Source organism: Notamacropus eugenii, chromosome 2, assembly GCF_028372415.1.
Source record: "Notamacropus eugenii isolate mMacEug1 chromosome 2, mMacEug1.pri_v2, whole genome shotgun sequence".
Taxonomy (NCBI): domain Eukaryota; kingdom Metazoa; phylum Chordata; class Mammalia; order Diprotodontia; family Macropodidae; genus Notamacropus; species Notamacropus eugenii.
Window position 1 is genome coordinate 267,805,053 of NC_092873.1, and position 22,049 is coordinate 267,827,101.

The following is a 22,049-nucleotide window of genomic DNA, read 5'->3' on the forward strand; positions in this document are numbered from 1 at the left end:
GTGAGGAAATTGAGGCCCAGATTGGTGAAGGGACTTTCCCCCAAATACACACAGGTCACAGAGAGCGACAGAGCCAGGGTTTAAACCTCAGCCCTGACTCCAAAGCCAGCATTTTTCCCCTTGTATCATGTGTCTTCACTCAAGAAAACCATCCTACAGAATTGGTAACAGATAGAGGAGAGGTGGTATCAGCCAAAAGTGTTTCCGATCATAGAGGGATTAGGAGTCAGAATATCTCCCCTGAGACACTTATTGATTTTATGCACTCAGCCAGGGACATCTTAGAGCAAAGGTGACATTTCTTATGTGTCTGCAAGAAGAATGGGCTTTGGCAACAGTTGTAAACTGAGAACTTTGAGGAGGTAAGGCCAAATGGGCTGTCTACAGAAAGATTTTCAATCAGAAGACTGCTGCAGTGAGGGCCTGGCAGCTATTCAGGTTAATGTTCCAAGATTTTTACTGACAGTATAAATGACTTGGTGACTTTGAACAGCATGCGCATCTCCCTCCTTTTCCTATTGCTAGATTCTTGATGTTTCTTAGTACTTCTGTCACCTTCTTCCCTTACAAAGAGTGTCACTGTCCTACCTCACCAAAGAGGAAGAAAACTTCTAGCCTAGAATTGGTATGTAAGCAGTAGCATTGCTGTAGCTGAAGGAAACTAGACTGAGCTTTTCTGGCTTCTTCTCTTGGGGTTCTTTAGCCTGGGAGCAGAGCCCATTCCTTATCTATCTCATCAGGCATCATTATTGGCCTGAGAGGCTCCAGCCCAGTCTGCATTGAGTAGAACAGATGGGCCCTATAGGAGCCCTCAGGGCCCAGCATGCAGCACTTTTCTCTACTGTTCTCTTGATCTGGAAATCTGCCTTTTGGTGCCAGCCAAAGCTATCAAGGGACTGGACAGGGCTGTTTCTTGTAACAGTTGTAGGTGAAAATGAAGAGGACTGTTTTTTTGTAGCCACTCCTTCTGCTTTCCTTTGCAGTCTTCAGGGGCTTTCTGGATTGCTTCAGACTCTCTGTTTAGAAGTCTTTATTGAAATGCTAACTGCTTTGCTGGCTACAGCTTGTGCCAGGGGAGTGACTGCCAAGCCATTCAAAGAAGTGAATGCTGAAACTACCTGCTGAGACTGACATTTCACTAGTATCCCAAGAGGACACAGTGTTTTATGTTAGTTAAGTCCAGATTGAGTACATATTCTTATTTGTCCCTTAATCAGTAGAGGGAAGCCTAAATCAAGGTATTAGTTCACCCCAGTCTTGATAAGATGGTTGATTGTCCCAGAATCCCTGTAGTTCTTTGTATGGAATACAGTACCTAGACTTTTGATATAATCAGAGATTTTATTTTGACATATTTCTTCTTCTGTGGACCTTGTTTCTTTATCGTAGCTTACTTCACTAGCATTGAATTGGAGACTTAAGTACCTTAACCTGATGCTCACAGTTGTCTTTACAGTGACTAAACTAGAATCACAGATCGTAAAGTTTGATGCTTCCCACTAGCATATGGGTAACATTCAGTAGAATACCATCTCTTGCTTCTTTCCTGATTCTGTCTACTATGCTGAAAGTTTGTTTCTCTTTAAATTTCCACTGAGAACTTTGACTGGATCTCTCTCTTGCCATTCTTTTTTGTATCTTCCTTGTTTGTGTACATGTTGTCAGCTGGGGTGGAAGATAAGGTTATAGAACCTGATTCATGATGTGAGACCTTAGTTCTTTGGAACCTCACTTTGCAATTCTGTGGTCTGTTAGATAGTTTAGAAATCTTAGTCATTCTAGACAGTGATTAATCTACTTGTACACCTCAGAAAGTGATTGGTCATGTCTGTAAAAGTCTTTTCCCATTTCATGATCGCCATGTCTTGGTTTTCTTGTACCAGTAAAAAGTGGGATAGGCTGAACACTTAATTTGGCATTAGAGAAGCAAACTATCTCTTGGAAATGCTTCACTTTACTTGGAAACACAGGTGCTCTGGACTCTGAGACTGATTGATTGGCAGAAAGTGAGCCAGTGAGATTGATGGGATTAATGCTGACAGCACTTTAGTAGAAAGAACAGTCAGGTGTTGTCGACTCAAAGCTTTAATTATCCTTTGGACAGCTTTGCTTGTTTTGATGTTTACAGTTCCATTGGCAGTAGGGTCTTCAAAGACTTGGAGGAGGTGATCTTGGTAAAATAGTCAGAAAGCCTCTGGAAATAGTTTAGGGACTTAATGACAACATCTCTTTTCGTGCTCTGCAAGTTCTGTCAATACCAGTTAACTGCAGTGGAGCCAGAGGGAGCTGGTCCTGGCAATTCATTGAAATGGCCATTTTCCTGTAGTGATTCGTCTGGGACAGCTGCAGCAGCATTATTTTCCTAATTTTAATCAAAATACTAAAGGAATCTCTAGAACATGGCAACTTAAGATTCAGTACTCAAATGGGATCTGCCTCTTAACTTCCCAACAGTGAGACTGAAAAGTGTTTTTCCCCTGCATTTATCCATATGTCTGCCCTTCTCAAGAGGAGGGAATTATGTGATCCTGTCAGTCTTTTGAAGTCAAGGTTGGACACTGAATTGATCAAAGTTCTGTCTTCTAGTGTTGTTTACCTTTACGTCATTCTGCTTATTATGAAAATTGTTCCCTTAGTTCTGTTCCTTTAATTCTTCATCAGTTCATACAAACCTTCTCAGTGTTCTTAGAATTCTTAATATTTGTTTATTATGGTGCAGTAAGTCTGTCATATTCATATACTGAATTTTGTTCATCCATTCCCCAGTTGATAAGCACCCACTTTGTTTTTTGGTTTTTTTGCCACTACAAAGAATGCAGCTACCATTATTTTTGGATATATAAGACCATTGCTTTTGTTTTTTACTTTCTCTGGTTACATGCCCAGTAGTGATCTTGGAGTCATACGGTCTATACAGTTTAGTAACTTTCCTAGTATAGTTTAAAATAGTTTTCTAGGATTGCTGGATTAATTTAGAACTCCACCAACAGTATATTAGTGTACTTCTCTCTCCTCAGCCCCTCCTACTTTACCATTTTCTTTCCTGTCATCTGTGCCAATCCAGTGGGTATGTAGGGTGTGTTCAGGGAGGACCAGTACCTTGGTGTGATGGCTGCTGAGCCCCTTTTGAACACTTTCCACCTTTGGTGTCCACCTGTTCTACCCAACTCTCACCTGTGGCTTCAGTAAGCTGCAGCATGTACAGAGGCCACACCCCGGTAAACCGTTTTGGCAGACAGGCCAAACCAAGTTGGCCCATTGGTGAGTTAGGGGGGCATCTACCCCAAGCATGTGAAGACTTCCTCTGGTGGAATGGGTGGATGAGAACAGTTTGTTCCAGTGGCCATGGAGGCAGCTGAAGCAGGAGATGTGGAGTGCTTAGAGCTTGGTTAGACACAAAGACACAAAGGTCATCCACTGAGCCAATGCCAGCCATCTTGACTCTGTCATGCCACTGGACTATGATGACTCTGGAGGAGAGAGTGAGACTGACAACTTCATGCAACTCTGCCTCACTTAAAACCAATTTACACATGAATCAAAAGACATCAACCATACCATCTTACTATTATGCCTCAAAGTCCTGTGGCAACAGGCAAGTGGTGAAGCAGTAGGTGCAGATACACTGGGAGCTGTAGTCACGACCCTCCACATAGGCAACCCAGGCCATAGGGTCGTTTCTCACTGGAACCAGCTGTAGGACTCAGCAGCCCTTTGGGTATCTGAGTAGCCTTTTAAGGATCTCACTGCTCACTTCGTGGTGTGAGAAAAGGGGCTGGAAAAGGTGTCCTAGAAATTGTTTGCTTACCCAACATTGGCCTGATTTCTGCGGTGGGCAGGGAATCCCACTATGCAGTTGAAACAAAAAAAAATGTACAAAATGTACAAAAACATCTGCAGAGATGATTCCACTCACCATCAGCACATGGAACGTGCTCATACTTACAGACAACACAAAATCCAGTAGACTTGAAAGAAGAACTGCTCTTGTTGCAAGAGAACTCAACAGGTATTGCCTCCAAATTGCAGCACTGAGTGAAACAAGGCTGGCAAATGAAGGCCAGCTTACTGAAGTTGGAGATTTTTTTTTTTTTTCTGGAGTGGTTGCAGTGAAGGGGAGCACTGTGAAGCTGACATAGGTTTTGCAATCAAGACTAATCTAGTCAGAAAGCTGGTATGCCTGCCAAAAAGGAATGAATGACAGGCTCATGACAATGTGATTGCCATTTGCAGGAAAATGCCATGCTACCATCATCATTGCCTATGCTCCCCCCCATGACAAATCCTGATGAGGTCAAAGAAAAATTTTATGAAGCCCTAGAGACCCTTATCATCAATGTGCCAAAAGAGGACAAACTTATAATTCTAGGTGACTTTAATGCTAGAGTAGGCTCAGACTACCAGACTTGGCTGGGAGTCCTAGGGAGGAATGGAGTTGGAAACAGCAACAGCAATGGTCATTTATTGCTGAAGATTTTTGCGTTGCCTGACCTTTTCATCACCAGTACTGTTTTCTGTTTACCTAAACTCAATAAAACTTCATGGATGCACCCTCACAGCAAACATTGGCATCTTAATAGACTATGTGATTGTAAGGAGAAGAGACAGACAAGATTTGAGAATGACAAAGGCAGTGTGTGGTGCAGAGTTCTGGACTGATCATAGACTTATCCTTTCCAAGCTAAATATTCTCATTCATCAAAAGTGCCACCCTCCCCAAGGCAAAATGAGTAGCAGAAGACTTAATGTCAACAAAGTAGAGCGCTTCTCTGAGCGTGAGCAGTTTGTTGCTAACTTGGAGCGAAAGTTGAGCCAACGCACAGTTAGCAACAGTGGAGCAGAAAAGGAGTGGGCAGCTTTCAGAGATTTAGTGTACAGCACTGCATTGCTCATCAGGGTCAGAACACTCACAAACACCAAGACTGGTTTGATGAAAATGATGGGGAAATTGAGAAGCTGCTAAACAAAAAACGAGAACTCCACAGGATTTACCAGCAGGATAGTTCATCCACCTGTAAGAAGGCAGCATTCAATTCCATCAAAGGAAAGTACAAGCAAAGCTTAGAGAGATACAGGATTCCTGGCTCAGTAAGAAGGCAGGTGAAATTCAGTTTTATGCTGATAGTAACAATCCAAAGCGCTTTTATGATTCCCTCAAAGTTATTTATGTACCAGAAACCTATGGTGCATCACAAATACTCAGTGCTGATGGAGCCACATTGATTAGTGATAAGGACATGATCCTAGAGAGATGTGCTGAACACTTACATAGTGTTCTCAACAGACCATCATCAGTCAATGCTGAGGCCACTGACCGTTTACCTCAGGTTGAAGTCAATCCCTCCTTAGCTGAACTTCCAACTGAAGAAGAGGTTTTTGAGGCCATTAGGCTCCTTTCATGTGGCAAAGCACCTGGTGCTGATTCTATTCCAGCTGAGATTTACAAGGTAGGGGGACCATTGCTCATGCAAAAGCTGACTGAAATATTCCAGGTTATATGGCAAGAGGAAGTTATCTCCCAAGAGTTCAAGGATGCCTCCATTGTCCATCTCTATAAAGGTAAAGGGAATCGATTGTCCTGCAACAATCACAGGGTGGTCTCTCTCTTAGTCATTACTGGCAAAATTCTTGCTAGAGTCCTTTTTGATAGACTGATCTTCACCTCGAAGATGGTAATATACCTGAGAGCCAGTGTGGCTTCAGAAAGGGCTGAGGAACAGTCAATATGGTGTTTGCTGCCCAACAACTCCAGGAGAAATGCCAGGAGCAGAACAGAGATCTGTACATGTTTGTAGGACTGACCAAGGCCTTTGACACTATTAGTCGTGAGGGCTTATGGAAAATTATGTCATTGGTTGCCCAGAGAAGTTCATCAGTATTGTACATCAATTTCATGATGGCATGTTTACCCGGGTTCTGGATAGTAGACAGTGGTCTCATGCCTTCCCAGTCACCAATGGAGTGAAGCAGGGCTGTGTGCTTGCTCCCATGCTTTTTAGCATGATGTTTTCAGCCAGGTTGTCAGATACTTTCAGTGAGGATGAACATGGCATCAAGGTCAGTTACCATACTGATGGTAAGTTCTTCAATATGAAAAGGCTACAAGCCAAAACCAAAGTAGAGGGAGTGTTGGTGCATGATTTTCTGTTTGCAGATGATAGTGCACTCAATGCAGCCTCTGAAGCTGTCATGCAACAAAGTATGGATCAATTTCTCTGCTGCCTTTGCTAATTTTGGCCTAATGATTAACCCCAAGGAAACACCAGCCACCACCACACCATCCATACATGGACCATTAGTTACAACAAATGGAGAAGTTTTGAATGCTGTGGATTAGTTCACTTACCTTGGTAGTGTACTTCCCAGGGTTGTACACATTGACAATGAAGTTGATACACTGCATTGCCAGAGCTAGCTCAGTGTTTGGGAGGCTCTGAAGAAAAGTCTGGGAGAGAAGAGATGTTAGACTGACTACCAAACTGAAGGTCTACAGAGCCATTGTGCTGACCTTATTGTTATATGCCTATGAAACAGGGACAGTCTATCAGTGCCATGCCAGGAAACTGAATCATTTCCATTTGAACTGTCTTAGGAAGATTCTGAGGATCACCTGGCAGGATGAGGTACCAGACACTGAGGTCCTTGTGTGAGCTGAACTGCCAAGCATTCAAACTGTCCTTCAGAGAACGCAACTCCGATGGGCTGGCCACGTTGTTCGAATGCAAAATGTACGCTTGCCAAAAAGACTATTTTATGGAGAACTCACATGGGGCAGGCAATCATATGGTGATCAGAAGAAATGATACAAGGACATTCTCAAGGTCTCTCTCAAAAACTTTGGATTTGACTGTGCAACATAGGAGACACTGGCACAGGACCACTCAGCGTGGCATGCCCACATCAGAAAGGGTGCTGTGCTCTATGAGCAAAGCAGAATTGAGACAGCACAAAGGAAACATAGGAAGTGCAAATTGGGAGTAACCACCCCAAGTATTCACACAGACTGTCTGTGCCTAGTCTATGGTAGAGCATTCCGAGCTCACATTGGTCTGATCAGCCACAGTTGGGCACACTGAAACTTCACTTTGTCTTGGTGATGTCATTTTCTTCCTCTTCGAGAACTAAGGACAACAACCAACCATCTGTGCCAATCCAGTGGGTATGAGGTAAAAACTTAAGAGTTGTTTTAATGTGTGATTTTCTTATTAGTGATTTATTCATTAGTCATTTCTTCATATTGATGATTTGTATTTTTTCTTCTGAGAACTATGTATTCCCATCCTTTTAGAGTTTGTCTGCTGGGATAATCAGAAGAGTATTAAAGAAAACTTAAATCTCATTTTTCTTACATATTTTTCTTTTTAAGAGGTCAGGCTCTGGCTTTGTCACCTTTGTTTGAAATAACAAGTAATCTCTTTTCTCCCAGTTCCCTCTTTTTTTCACTTTTTAAAAATGGATTTATTTTCAGTTTAAAATATTCAGTTCCACAAGCTTTTAAGTTCAAAATTTTCTCCTCTTCCCTCTACTTCCCCCCTCCTCAAGACAGCATGCAATCCAATATAGACTCTACATATACATTCACATTTTTCACATTAGTTATGTTGCAAAAAAAATTATAACCAATGGAATGAACTGCAAGAAAGAAGAAACAAAACCAAAAAGAGAGCAAATAGTATGCTTCAATCTGCATTCAGACTCCATAGTTCTTTCTCCAGGTAGCATTTTTCATTATGAGTCTCTCACTTGTCTCAGAAACTTGCACTGCTGAGAACATCCCCTTAATTTCCAATTCTTTGCACCACAAAAAGAGCTGCTATAAATATTTTTGTACATGTGGGTTTTTTTTCCATTTGTATGAACTCTTTGGGGTACAGCCCTAGAAGTGATATCTCTGGGTCAAAGCATATGCACATTTTTATAGCCCTTTGGGCATAGTTTCAAATTGCTCTCCAAAAGGGTTGAATCAGCTCACAGCTCCACCAATAATGTGTTAGTGTTCCAATTTTCCCACATCTTCTCCAGCATTTGTAATTTTCCTGTTTTGTCACATTAGTCTGTCTGACAGGTGTGATATGGTACCTTTGAGTTTGTTTTGATTTGCATTTCTCTAATCAATAGTGATTTAGAGCCCAGTCCCCCTTTTAAAGAACATTGTGGATAGGGCCAAATGGGACACAGCCATTTATTTTTTTGTTAATTATATCTAAGGAGGATGTGGGCAAGACCTTGGGGTCATATCTGTCTAGTAAACCCCACATTTCCTCATATAGCTTTTCTCTTGACTTCGAAATAATACAGTCACCCTATCATATAAGGTGTTTTTCATTAAAGACTAAAGATTTCATCCTTGTAACATCTTGATTTTGACACTCTGGAATCTTAGTCATCTTTTAAAAGTTTGATTAGAAAGGTACTACGATATAAAAACTGAAAAACTTTGAGATGAAAACTGTTTCTTCCCTCTAAGCTAAGTAGGTTCATTGGCAAAATTCACCAGTGTCTAGTGAGGCAGATCTGGTCTGAAGGAATTGTCTAGGCCTTAGACATCTTGACTTATAGGGATTGGTAGTGTTGTTACTCCAAGTGATACTAAGGTGAGGTAGCCAAATTGCTTCTTAGGCTCTGAGCTCCTTAAGAGTATCTGTTATTGGAACAACACAAGTGTTGACTTTAGGTTGCTACCCAGGATGTAGGTAACAACTAGACCTACTGTCATGTCTAGGAAATATATCCCCTGGATAGGTGGGGACAGTTTAGGTCTCAGATTTTTCATTTGGGCAACCACATTGCGAAGGTCAGTAGAGACACTTGTGGTTCAGATTCCATTTTTACCTTTGGATGTCTCTTCCTCCATTGATAAGGTGGGAATGGTTTTTATCTATTCATTTCACCTCTTTGAGAGCCCAGATCAAAATGGTTTTGTATCTGAGGACAGAATACCTAGAAAGCTCTTTTAAAATGGCTGCTAAGGCACTCCTTTAAAATAATTATAGTTAGCTTTTATTTATTTTTATTTTATTTTGCCCTTATAAATAATAAATTGTTTATAAATATATATTTATAAAAATTTATATATAAATATAAATTTATAAATTAAAAATATATTTATACATATATATAAAATATATATATATATATATATATATACACACACATTTATTTTCTTTTATTTCATTTATTTAGAAATAGCTAGCTTCAGAAAGTTGAAGAGCTCCTTGGGAGAGATTGTTTTTCCAGTCCTCACAGACAGGGAAGCTAAAACACAGAGAAGGTTCTAGTAGAGATGGAGCCAGAACTAAAATGGCCTTGACTCTGATAGGAACTTAATATTTGCCTTTTATCTGAATTCTCGAGTAAGAAATCTTATTATTCAATAATCTGCTCTGTTTTTGGCAGCCTCCATGAGAAAAATATTGACTTGTAGATTGGAGAAATGGGGGTGAGGCATAAACAATGTGAGGTGAGTGTGAGATGGGATGGGGGATGCAATTAGAGTGTGGAATATCTTCTGTAGTTGTCTTTTCTCATCTTAGAACTTATACATGTAGAACTGGCAGAGGATAAGAGTTTCTGCGTCAGAGCATGGGCAGTTATTTAGATTCATTAACTCTTGTTTAAGTTTCTTATGTCGGAAGAAAGAGTTGACTTGTCCTTGAATAATGGACATGTAAAAGAAACTCAAAAAGATATAATTATGCCTTTACATATTTTATGTGTATATGTATGTATTTCAAATATTAATGCTGCTTATGGCTTTAAAAAACAACATCAAAGCTACAAGGACTGGTTAAAGGATATCTACTGTTCATTTCTTATAGGAAAGCCATAGACCTTTCCATGTGTCATTGAAAGCTCATTTGATGTTGAGATTAAGTATTGCTCATATGAAATTCTTGTAAGAGAATTGCTCTTGTATCCAGCCTGGTGGTCTCTGGCACAGACTTGTGCAGCCAACTCAGACTCCAGCTTGCCTCGGTGCAGAGGCACAATCGGATTTGATTAGTTTAAGGGTAAATGCCTCATAGACCATGAAATCTGAATGGGTTCATTGAGCTGTGTGTGGCTGAATTCTTACAGATTTTCTGAAGGCCCTTGTAAGACTCAGTTGGTCTTTCAAATGTGCTTTATCTCTTTGTTGACATAATTTTTTGCCATGCTTATAAGTGAACTTCATTAGGGCAAAGCTGGTCAAGCAACTGAATGAAATCTTGGTGAGAAGTCTAGAAAATTGATGGTAGAAGGGGATGCCTGGGTGAGATTCTTGGATCAAATTCCCTGTTTTAACTAAATTGAATATTTGAATGTTACCAGTACTGCTACAGCAACACACACACACACACACACACACACACACTCACACACACATACACTCACACACACACACACAACTAGCAATTGTAAAACTATTTAGTTTATTTAATACTTCAATTTTCTCTTGGATTGTGTAATGAATGGTTGGAGGTACCCAGAGCATCTTTTATTTATCTTTATATTTTCCCCAGCTTCTAGCATTGTGCCTTACACATAATTTGTGCAAAGTAACTGTTGAATTAGTGGTGACTGTCAGGGCTATAAATCCTTTTACTTGGTACTTAGGGATTTAGCTATCTTGGTGCTTTCATTAACATGAAAATAACTCCCTTGTTCAGTGGTGCTGGGCTTGTGTCTGAGATCTCTACAAGGGAAGAGTATGAGTTATGTGTATTGGATGAAGGTGGTGAAATTGGAATAGAAAATCTTTCCCCTTTTATAGAGTGGAAAATGAAATCTTTTTCTCACTTGTCCCCAGATTGTGCCAAATGGGAGTGTCTTAAATTGTCTCTACATTGTTTAAGATGGTGGCTAATGGGAGTTTGTGAAGTGTTAGAGGAAAGCAGAAGGAATGACAACTTTCTAGTCTAGTGTCCTGAAGTGAGGGTATGTGAAGTTTTTGATAGGATAAAATTGTACATAACAGGTATATGACACTGTTTGTTATGCAGAATCCAGAAAAAGAAATTGTCCTTAGGCAGTTAGAAAATTTCTTTGAAGAGGAGGTCAATTTCCCCTTTCTAATTGTAGTTATAAAGACATTTTTTTTTCCAAGACATAACTGATTTATTTTTCTTGAAAATTTCTAGGAGGCATTGTGGATATAGTGGCTAGAGTGCTAGCCTTGGAACCAGGGAGACCTGAATTCAAGTCCCATCCCTGAAATATACTGTTTATGTGACCCTGAAGAGTCACCTAACTTCTCAGTGTTATAGAAAACCCTCTAAGGTTAGAAATTGCACAGGAGCTGCCAGCCTGCATTAGGAAAAGGAGTTTCCTCATCCAGGAGTGCCCTATGCCATTGAAATCATACGTTCTTTCTTTATCCTTTTTTTCCCCCTGTTTATTAAATCCTTTTCCCTAGATCTTTCTGCTCAATTTCTACTCCCACTTCCCCAGACTGCCTTGAAATACATCAGTTATGATAGAGAAAAGGGCTAGACACTACATTTAGAGGTCATCCTATTCCATTTTCTTTCCAGGAAGGCTGAACTTGAACAGCTGGGTAGTCTTAAAATTCTTCAGAGAAAAGATTCAGTACCCATTCAACTATGTCACAACTCTCTTGTGAGAAAGTCCCATGCCTACCTCATTCCTTTCCTGCCTTGATTCTGGTCATTTTCTCTTATCTTTAGTTGGTATAAAGAACAGTTGGATGCTGTACTTTTTACCTTTATTCAGGGTGATAAGCCTAAGCTCTTTTCTTGTGTGAGTTATAAAGTAAATGTAGACCCTCTCAAGATACAGACCTTTCAGTAAAGTCTGTGCTATGTACTAGAAATACAAAGTAAGAATAAATAGGCCACCCCTTTGAGCAATTTAAATTCTTCTGTGCAGATATGATATAGCTATAGATAAGTAATGATAATTTAAGGTAGGAGAGAGTACTAACAGCTTGAGTGGGGGGAGAGAGAGAGAGATAAAAGGACTTCCAGAAAAGGTGGCATCTGAGCTGAGCCTTGAAGGAAGATCCAGATTTTGAGAGTTAAGAGGTGAAGCAGTTATGTTTCATAATAAATGTTTGAAGAATCACATTGAAGTTGTATTGGATGTAACTGGCAAGAAATGATGGATTGCTTGACTTTCTCCCCAGGAGTATCTCTTTTTGGATTGGCAGCCTTGTTGCTCCCTGGGAATTTTGAGTCTCACTTGGATCTTGTAAAGTCCCTGTCCCTTGGACCAGCTCTGATCCACACGGCCAAGTTTGCTCTTGTCTTCCCGCTTATGTACCATACCTGGAATGGAATCAGACACTTGGTAAGTTTGGGTAGTCCGAGAGCCTGAAGAGATGGGGAAGCAAAATGCAGCCAATTGAGGAGTGGCCTAAATCTTGTCCCTCTTCCTCAGATGAGTCAATGGCAGCACAGAGAGCTTAAGTGATCAGTTTGAGGTCACATAGCTAATAAGTAGAAGAGCCTGAGATTTGGACCAGGTCTTTTGATTCCAAATCCAGTGTTGTTTCTGCTATGTCACACTACCTTTCTTTAACAGGGAAAGCCTGGCCTTAAGTGCTAGTGTCAGAGTTGTTCTGGGCTACACTTAGACACTTTAGATTTTAAGAGTGGACCTGCTTTTAACCCTTTGATTAAATGGTTACCACTTACCCAAGGACAGTTGAGAAGTAATGTCTTTAGTCTTGCTTATGGAGAGATTGAAGCCCAGCTTCTATTACTGTTGCTTCTGAGTAGGTCACTTTTGCTGTCTTCTCAAGTAATTCCCCTATTAATTTTTACTCTTTGTTGAAATCTTTAGTTCTTTCTTCCTTTTGACTTAAGACAAATGTAACCCCCATTGTTTTTCACTGTATATTACTGATTAGTTACTTTCTATAAGACTGAGTTTGTCTTGGTTTGTCCTCAGGAAACTACCGCTACATCTAAAGACAAGTATTATGTGGTAAAATTTCAGTCAGCCCAGAGGAGAGTTTTATAGAATTTGAGAAATGAGAGACTAAAGAGACTTCTTGTCAGGCTTTGGCCATCAGCCACTCCTGGAGGTTTTGCTCAGCTTGATTTGAAATGGTTTCCACTTTCCTTAGGGAGACCATTTCTGTTAATGACATGTTTTCCCACTGGGCCAGCTTTCTAGCAAAACTCAGCTGATCAGCCTTTTCTGCACATAGCCTAGAGGCCAGGGCTTGCAGATTTCCTCCTTTGGTCATAATATGTGAGAGCTGAAGAAAGCCCAAAGCTCACTTTTTGTCCTTGTTTCTGGCTTGTGAAAACCTCTGTAGACAGAGGTCAGGAGCCTAAGGGCTTTGCTTAAGTCTTTAAAAAACTATCCTTATTCTTGCTTTTGTCAGGTCCTAAGCTCTGCGGTCGGGACAGGATTTTCCTTTGCTGCTTCATAGCCTCACAGGCATTGTGCTCTGCTAATACATCCACATGAATGCAGTCCTCCTGCCCTCTTCTTCGTTCCTTTATCTGAGCTCTCTCCTCATCTCTATGAATGATCCCTCAGTACCTAGTGAGGCCAGTGCCCCAGTGAGCACCCTATGGCAGACCTGCACAAACTTGGTAGTAGGTAGGGGTCAAAATTAAAATAGGCTAAACTTCTTTGGACCACAGATGGGTTTTAAGCAGCTCACTTTCCAAGTAAAGATAACCAGAGGCAGATTAAGATGGTTGATTACCTCAAGTCACGTGACAAACAGGAGAGAGTGCCATGGCAAGCCGCCTGCCCAGTTACATGACGGGCAGAATAGTGACTAGGTCATAGACAAAGCACTTGTTGAATCTTTACTTTCTTTTACATCCTGTAAAGATTTCCTGCAGGCTGCCAAAAATACTTTGACCTGAGGGCTGTATATTGTGCAGGCATGCCCTAATGGTATATACTCTGAAGCTTCTTATCAACACCCTGTATTTGTTTTCATGCAAATGAGTGGTTCTGTTGTAGTCAGGCATTAAGTTGTTCAGCTTAGAACTAAGATCCTTAAGGTTGGCCCCTGTAGGTTTTTAAGGTGGCTTGCTAGAGGATGGGTAGGTTTCTGAGCATTCTAGGGGATGAGAAATGAACTCTGCTGTCTGGGTTTATGATATGTCATATTGGGCAGCTAGGTGGTGCAGTGGATAGAGCAGGAGTCAGGAGAACCTGAGTTCAAATCTCACCTCAGTCACTTGACACTCACTAGCTGTGTGACCTTGGGCAAGTCATTTAACCCCAATTGCCTCATCCTGGCTCATCTGTAGTCATCCTGATGAATATCTGGTCACTGGATTCAGGTGACTGGAGGAGAAGTGAGGCTGGTGACCTGCACACCCCTTCCCCACTCAAAACAAAGTTAAGTGCAAGTCATGTCATCATTTCTCTGGTGGTATGGTCTTCTTCGGCAACGAAGAATGAACACACACACACACACACACACACACACACACACACACACACACACATATCATATTGGAATGTAGGGGGTGTTAAGGAAGGACTAGGACCTCTGGTATTAGGACTTACCGAGACCTTTTCAGGCCTGACTTTGGAATGTCCACCTGATTCACCCAGCTCTCACCTGTGGCTCCAAGAAGCTATAGCATTTGCAGTGGCCACAGCTGGGTAAAACCACCTCAGCAGATAGGCAAAACCAGGTTGAGGTTAACTGACAGGCCTCAAACGCATCAGTGAATTAGGGGAATGTCTACCTCAAGCATGTGAAGGCCTCCCCCAGCAAAATGGGCAGATGAAAATAATTTATTCTAATGACCATGAAGGCAGCTGAAGCAGGCCCTGTGGAGTGCTTAGAGCTTGGTCAAACTTCGAAGGTGCCAAGGTTATTTACTATATCCTGGGCCATTTGTCCTGACTTTTGTCTTCTTGCTGGACCTAGATGACTCTGGGAAAGAAAGTGAGGTTGATAACTTTGTGTATCTCTGCCTCACTTGAATCCAGTTCACTCTGGAGTCAAGACGTCATCTAGTGATGTCATCAATCCTCTGAAAACGAAGATGAACAACAGTAATGGTATGGTCAGGACTCTATCTGCCTAAGGTTTCCACTTGGCCTCTTTTTGCCTAACTCAGCAGAATTTTATTCAGAAGTCGTTGCTTCTAACTGATGTTTTGATATGGCCAATTTTCAAAATTTTGATTTTACTAACCCTTCTGTTGTTTTTAAAATTATGATGTACTAATCCTTCTGATTGCTTAGTTTCTTTTTTTGTCTTTTTCTTTATAGATGTGGGACCTAGGGAAGGGCCTGAAGATTCCTCAGCTCTACCAGTCTGGAGTAGCTGTCTTGGTTCTCACTGTGTTGTCCTCTGTGGGACTAGCAGCTATGTGAGGGAATAAAGTATCTTCCATCTCCTCTGATGAAGGATGGGGTTTGCCTTCTCCCTTTCCTTCAGCCACCCTTTCCCTCAGGCCAGGTCAGAGCTCTTCTGTTTTGCTTAGATCTCAGTACGTTTGAAGAACTCCTTAGAGTCTGGGTCATGAGCATTGAAGCTGTGGGAGAAGTTCCAGTGTTCTCCTACCTAAAGAAAGCTGCATGATAAGGCTCCTAGACTCTTCCTGTTCTCCCCCTGCCCTCCCACCCCCTCCAACTACCTTTCTTGCCGTGGGTTTGTCCTCTTTCCTCAGGCCTCCTCAGCCTCTCTCCAAATTGGGCTTTGACTTGTGTTAAGGGTCAACTGTTGGCTGCCCAATCCTGAGACTGTAATAACAATGCCAGCTCTGTGGCCTCTGCCTTAGGGCTGGGGAGAAAGGCTTTGAGTGCCAGTGGCTGTGGGCTGCTGGCTTAAAGGACAAGGCTGCCCATTGGAAATGGCCCAGAGTCCTAAACCACCCACACTTTAAGAGAAAAGGGAACCAGCCTATCTGGGTGGGTGCAGGGAGAGAAGGAAGGGGAGGGTAGGTTGGCTCCCTGGAGGCTGCAGATGTTCTGTGGGGAGAGGGCAAACGGCTCTTCTGGCCCAGGAAAGGATTCAGAAGATTCTCAGTCAACACATTGGGAGTTCTCTCTTTCCTAGCACTTTGAGAAAAATAAACCTCTTAATTTCATATTTTCCAATAAAAATTCATTTGACATCTTTTTCTGTAATTAAATTTACCCACCCCATCTATTTTTCTCCTTGATATCTAGATAATAAGGAATAAGGGCTGGGCAAGTGCCAACAATCTCCACCCTCCAGCCAGGAAAGCATTTGTTCTGTGAAGAGTTTCACATTAAATGAAAAAAGGTACAGCATGATGTTAAATCTCTTGCTGAATCCAAGTATTGAAGGGGGACAGAAAAGAAACCCTGTTTGCTACAGGCTTCCAAACTCTGTTGAAGATTATGTTATCCCTCATGTTATTATTAAGAAAAGAGAGAAGTGGACAGGTGCCTGAGGGAAGTGGAGATCTCAGAGCACAGAACGTAAACTTTTGGGAGAAGAGAGGAGGAATTGAAGACCTAGGGAATTATAATGGGGAAATTTTCACCTTGTGTAGCTGGAAAGTCAGGCTCCTGTAGCCCTAGTACCATGAATTTTGAATATATTTTTATTTCATTAAATGTTTCCCAAATATATGTAAAAAAGTTTTTTTAAAAATTTTGAGTTCCAAATTCTCTCCTTCCCCTCTCCTTGAGAAGGCAATTTGATAGCAAATACACATGAAATCAAGCAAAATATATTTCCATATGTCATGTTGTAAAAGAAAACAAAAAATAAAAGTTAAAAAAAGTATGGTTCAATCTGTATTCAAAGTTATCAGTTCTCTTTCTGGTGATGGATAGTATTTTTAATCATGGATCCTTTAGAATTGTCTTGATCAGAGTAGCTAAGTTTTTCACAGTTGATCATCCTTCCAATATTGCTGTCACCATGTAGAAAAGTTCTGCTCATTTCACTTTGTAGTTCATAGAAGTCTTCTTGGTTTTTCTGAACCATTCTACTCATCATTTCTTATAGTATTGCATCACAATCATATACCACAACTTGTTTATCTATTCCCTAGCTGATGGGCATCCCCTCAATTTCCAATTCTTTGCCACTGCAGAAAAAGTAGCTCTAAATATTTTTGAATAAACAGATCCTTTCTCCTTTTCTTTGATCTCTGCTTATATTTTAAGAAGACTTTTTCTGATGACTACTAACTGGTCATGGGTGAGCTTTAGAAATATCCCATTTTTGATGCCTTACCAAGGGAGATTGGAGCTACAAGCCAAATAGGATATGGGGTGAGATATATCATTTAGTGTAATGTATGGCACATTGTGCATATTGCTTTGATAGGACTTCAAGGATCGTAATTAAGTGATATGTCTGAGGTAATATCAGTGGGATTGTGTTCCCTCAGCATTTTTATGTTTCAACTTTTTATGATGTCGACTCCTAAAAATCTGTCCTGAACCATTCTAGCTAGGACCTAATGAGATACTGTATCTTACTTACTAGCCAAACTATCATAGCAGAATGGGGAAGGCACTTTAACTTTTCCTCTAGCTTGAGTTATCCACTAGTGCCCTTGGCTCTTGTGGATTTTAATTTTCCATTTGATTGAGATGTCTCCAAAGAAATTAGGTAGATAGGCTGACCACATGGTGAATATAAGGACTCATCTTATATGGTAGCCCATATGCACTACTGGTAGTATCAAGGTGTCAAGAAAAAGACCCTTCTCACATTGGATGAATCTCCAGTGGTGAATTTATGAGAGCACATGGAGGGATTGTAATTTATTGTTAGAGGGAATGCCCACGTTGAGATTTACAGATTCATTGCATTATTTAACTTGGTGTGAGTTGAATAATTGTTACTTTGTTATTTGATATCTCCCCTTTTTCCATTTTTCTGAGCATTTAGTATTTGCATTATTTTATTCTGCCAAGTATTACTCTCATTTTCCTATATGTGTCCTATGTAGACCCTTAAATTTTAAGTTCTGCAAGGACAAAGTAAATGTTCTTACTATCTTCCCCCATGATTTAGTTACAAAGGTACATTATGAGTACTTTTATGGTATTAAATTGCCTGTTGACCTGAAGGCACACTTCAGGCTCTAAAGTTTTCCCTCTCAGTCCTCAGAACCTTGTCTGAGGTCAGTATGGTTAAATGATGTGATCCAGATCTTTGTTATTTGTGGGGGTTTTTTGTTTTGTTTTTTAATTCTTGAGCAACTGGACTTGTCTTTCCCTCTGGAATCTTGTGCTTCCCAAGCCTGGCCCAGTTAAAGGTAGAACCCTGTGCTCCTGAAGTTCCTTCCTTCTTCGCACCTGTATTAGCAATGGCAAATATAGAAGAATGGGAAGACCCAGATCAGAAGAAAAGTGAACATTTTATTTTTAAAATTTTCCTTTATCCACACCCCACATAAATTGGTTTGACAATCCTGAAGTAGAGTTAGGTTCACTCCATTATGTCCTTGGGACTTAATGGGGCTGGTACCTCTGTCTCCTGTGGAGGTTCCTCATTACTCTTTTCTACATTCCTCTCTTGGATTTCCTGACCCTCAGGCTTGTTACCACCATGGCAGGCCTCTGGTGTCATGGGACTGTTGGGTACAGTTTTTGAAGCTCTGGAGCAAGAGCAGGAGCATGAGCAGGGTCGGATTCTATTGGGGGGTGGAGGTGGGGCTGGGGAGGCATTGGGGAAGCCTCTTGAAGGTGGGGCATTTATGGCTGAAGAGGGATGCGGAATCTCTTGTACAGCCTTTGGAGTAGCAGTCTTCTCTGGAGGCTTTGGGCTCCTGTCCTTTCCACGTGGTCCTGGATCTTGGGGCTGTGGGATGACAATAGTTTGGTGGATCAGACATCCTGTAGTCAGTTATGGTCCATTGTAACCCACCCTCCTTTGAGATTAGACAAGCCCCTAGTATGGCTTCTACCACTATTTTAGCCTCCTCTCTGCCCCTCAAAGCTTCAAACTCATATTGACAACTATCTGTGTGACATTTCCACCTAAAAGTTATTGGTATCTCAAACTTGAGCTATCCAATGTCCAAATCATCTAAATTCCCAAGTATATTACTGTCTTCTGTATTTGAATGAACAGTAGGACCATCTATTCACCTTGGCTAAGAATCAATATTAAGATTTGAATTGGGTCTTAGATATCTTCTAGTACCACCCTTTCATTTTACAGGTGGGGAAACTGAGGTTCAGAGAAACCAGGTGACTTGCCCAAGATTAGCAAGCTAGTAAGTGGCAGAATTAGGACTTGAACTCGGGTCTTCAAAGGTTTGATTTTCTACTCCCTCACATTCTTCATTTCCATGATCACTCTATTTTGGGACCTCATTTAAAGGTTACAGAGCTAGTAAGTGGCAGAATCAGGGCTTGGACTCAGGTCTTATAAGGTTAGATTTTCTGCTTCCCCAATGTCTCATTTTCACAATCACTATTTTGGGACCTCAGAGTCTCCTGCAATAGCCTCCTTTCCTACTTTTTGTTTTTTTCCTTAATCCTTCACATGGCTGCCAGATTCATATTTCTAATGCACAGCTTCAATAATACTGCCTTTTCTCAAAAATCTTCAGTGATTCTCTCCCTACAGAATAAAACCAGATCGCTTATTTTGGCATTCATTGACCTCCAAACCAAATCTACCTTTCTAGTCTTTTTTTTTTTCTTTCACATTATCCTCTTTCATATACCCAACACAAGTCAAATGGGACAACTTAAGTCCCCTGAAACATAATCCTTGGCCTGGAGCTCTCCTCCCATATCTGCTCAAATATCTGTTCCTTAATGCCTAGTTCACTGCCTCTGAAGCTCTTTTCTTAAGAGGATTCCTCTCTACTGTGAACTCATAGCACTTTTTATCACGTTTATCTCATTACACTTTGTACATTACATTATTTTTCATGTCTCATCTCTCCAACTAAGCTAAGCTTCTGAAAGACTGTATATGGATATCCCCATGCCTAAAGCACAGTCAGTAGTAGTCAGCTTTGCTGCACTGAATTCGGAACTGGGCAGTAAATGAATAGGACTCGGACAAGGTGAAGCAGAGTTATCTAAAGGCTCCCCCTGCTGGGCCCAAGGATGTAAAAAAAGGATGGGTCAAGAAGAATCAGGGTATAAGTACATGACCCCGGATCACTGGACGCAGTCCGTTGGAGGCATTGAGCAGATCAGGATTTTTGTACACCCAGTTCATTAGTCGGTTGGCGGAAGCAGCGGAACGGGCAGTCAAGTTTATTCGAGCTGGTGGTATCTGCAGAGGCATTTGCCAGGTACCCATGAATGTGCCCCAGGGATTGGTCTGCAAGGAAAGGGACAAGGTTAGCCATTTGCTGTTACCTACACTCAGGGCTTTCCTCTGACAGCTCCTTCCCCTACCTTACCTCTTTAATCTCTTAGCACTAGAAAACCCCAGGTTAATGCCAGAAGACTGATGATGAAACATGCTACCTGCCTCCTTACAGATAATGAATGAACTTGATGCAGGATGAGACTTTTTTTTTTTGACATGGCCAACATAAGAATTTGTTTTTACTTGACAATGCATATTTGTTATAAGGGTTTTGTTTTCCAGTTGGGAGGGTGGGGAGAGTGAGGTGGGATGGAGAGAAACACTTATTAATAAATAGAAAAAAGTTAAGTTAAAATTTTAAAGAAAAAAGAAACCTTAGTTTCACTCTGGGTTGGATAACCCCTCACAGCATACATACACACTAATGGGGTCTGGCCAGTCTAATTCCTTCCTCTCTTTTGTGTCTAGTAGCTTAAGTTTAAATTCGAAGTGATTCAACATATTAGCAAGAACTCCCCACTATACCCTAAATCAGTGTCTTCATAAATACACATGCTTATACTCTTTATTGATTCTCCATTTTTTTTAGCCCTTAAGCTCTACGGAGGTCACTGGGGGTAGCCTTGATTATATTTACATTCTTTTGTTGTAACTAATTGAGGAGTTGGGGAGCACTCATTTTACTATGTAATTTAAAGACTCCGTCCTCAGGGTAATTGAAGAGGGTAGAAGGGCACTCTGCAGGAATAAGTTATCTTACCTTGGACCTGGGAACTGAAGGTAGCAGATGCCCACGGTTATCAGCGATGATCTGAGTGTAGCCATCATGAGTTTCAGGGCGCTAGAGGAAAGTCCAGGGAGTATGATAGTCAAAGAAGTAGAAAGTGAAAAAATGAAAATTGGCCAGAAGAGTTCACAAAAATTAAAGGTGAGGAAGAAGGACTTGAAGAGACATGAGGAGGGAATGATAAAGTCCTTGGGAAAGGGAATGAAGACATGATGAGGATAGGCATAAATTTAAGCACTAAGGAAGAAATGGGGAGGGAGAGAGGAGGAAGAAAAGATACCTTTTTGTCCTCTTTGGCTACGCACCAGTTCCGAAGAAGGTTTGGGGCAAAGGAATGTTCAAACTATGGAAAAATGTAAGTTTGTTGAGGTTATGAACTGTCTCATTTTTGAATTCTTAATTATATCCCTAGCGCTTTGTATAATATCTGGCAGACAGGCACTTGGTAAATGTTTGTTAATTGATTTGGTCATAGTACCCTATCCTGAGAACCCCCAGACCCAGAAAACACAGGGTACAGAGACCACTCTGGGACAAAAACCCTCACTGGAACTCCAAAAATCAAGGCATATAGCAGGCATCAACTCTTAAAAATTTAGAGGTGAGGTAACCCAATTCCTCCATTTTGTACCTAAGTAGTAAACTCAGGCATAAAACAAATGGTGTGCCCAGGATCACAGTAATAGAGCTGGGACCCAGGCCTCTAAACTTAACTCCTAGCAAAGTTCCTACCCCCTCCCCCTTAAACTGCAGAGAAGCCCTTGTGCCTATGGGGTAATCCTACATGCTCAGCCTTGAGAACTGAGACACTCTCCCAACTTGCCTCCAAACACCCACTGAGAGGGAGCAGCTAGAAGAGGTAAGGTGTCCGCAGACTTAGGAGTCCATCTGATGGATCTTTGGGGACATAATGAAGCCTCAGAGGAGGATCAGATTCCTATACGGTTACAAAGAGACAGGGAAGCAATGAAAGAAGAAAGTTTACCTGATTAGCACTGTAGTTAGAAGCCATGATCCTATGGTTGCTATTGTTTACATCTGTTACCTGGCAACCACAGAGAA

The 22,049-nt window shown here is 41.2% G+C and overlaps 2 protein-coding genes across 4 annotated transcripts in view; one reads left to right on the forward strand and one right to left on the reverse strand.

Moving 5' to 3' along the window:
• Positions 1-16,698, forward strand: part of SDHC (succinate dehydrogenase complex subunit C) — a 42,421-nt gene extending 25,723 nt beyond the window's left edge. For all 3 annotated transcript variants that reach the window (XM_072644020.1, XM_072644021.1, XM_072644022.1), the window contains 2 exons: positions 12,125-12,288; positions 15,202-16,698. In XM_072644020.1, coding sequence (XP_072500121.1) covers positions 12,125-12,288; positions 15,202-15,306 — 269 coding nt within the window. In that variant the 3' untranslated portion in view covers positions 15,307-16,698. The remainder of the gene's footprint in view (positions 1-12,124; positions 12,289-15,201) is intronic.
• Positions 16,699-18,262: 1,564 nt separating this feature from the next.
• Positions 18,263-22,049, reverse strand: CFAP126 (cilia and flagella associated protein 126). Its single transcript, XM_072644019.1, has 5 exons — positions 21,973-22,049; positions 21,268-21,330; positions 20,961-21,041; positions 20,033-20,209; positions 18,263-18,724 (listed from the first exon to the last, which is right to left on the reverse strand). Exons 1-5 carry the CDS (start codon positions 21,997-21,999, stop codon positions 18,353-18,355), a joined length of 720 nt encoding a protein of 239 aa, XP_072500120.1. The 5' UTR covers positions 22,000-22,049; the 3' UTR covers positions 18,263-18,352.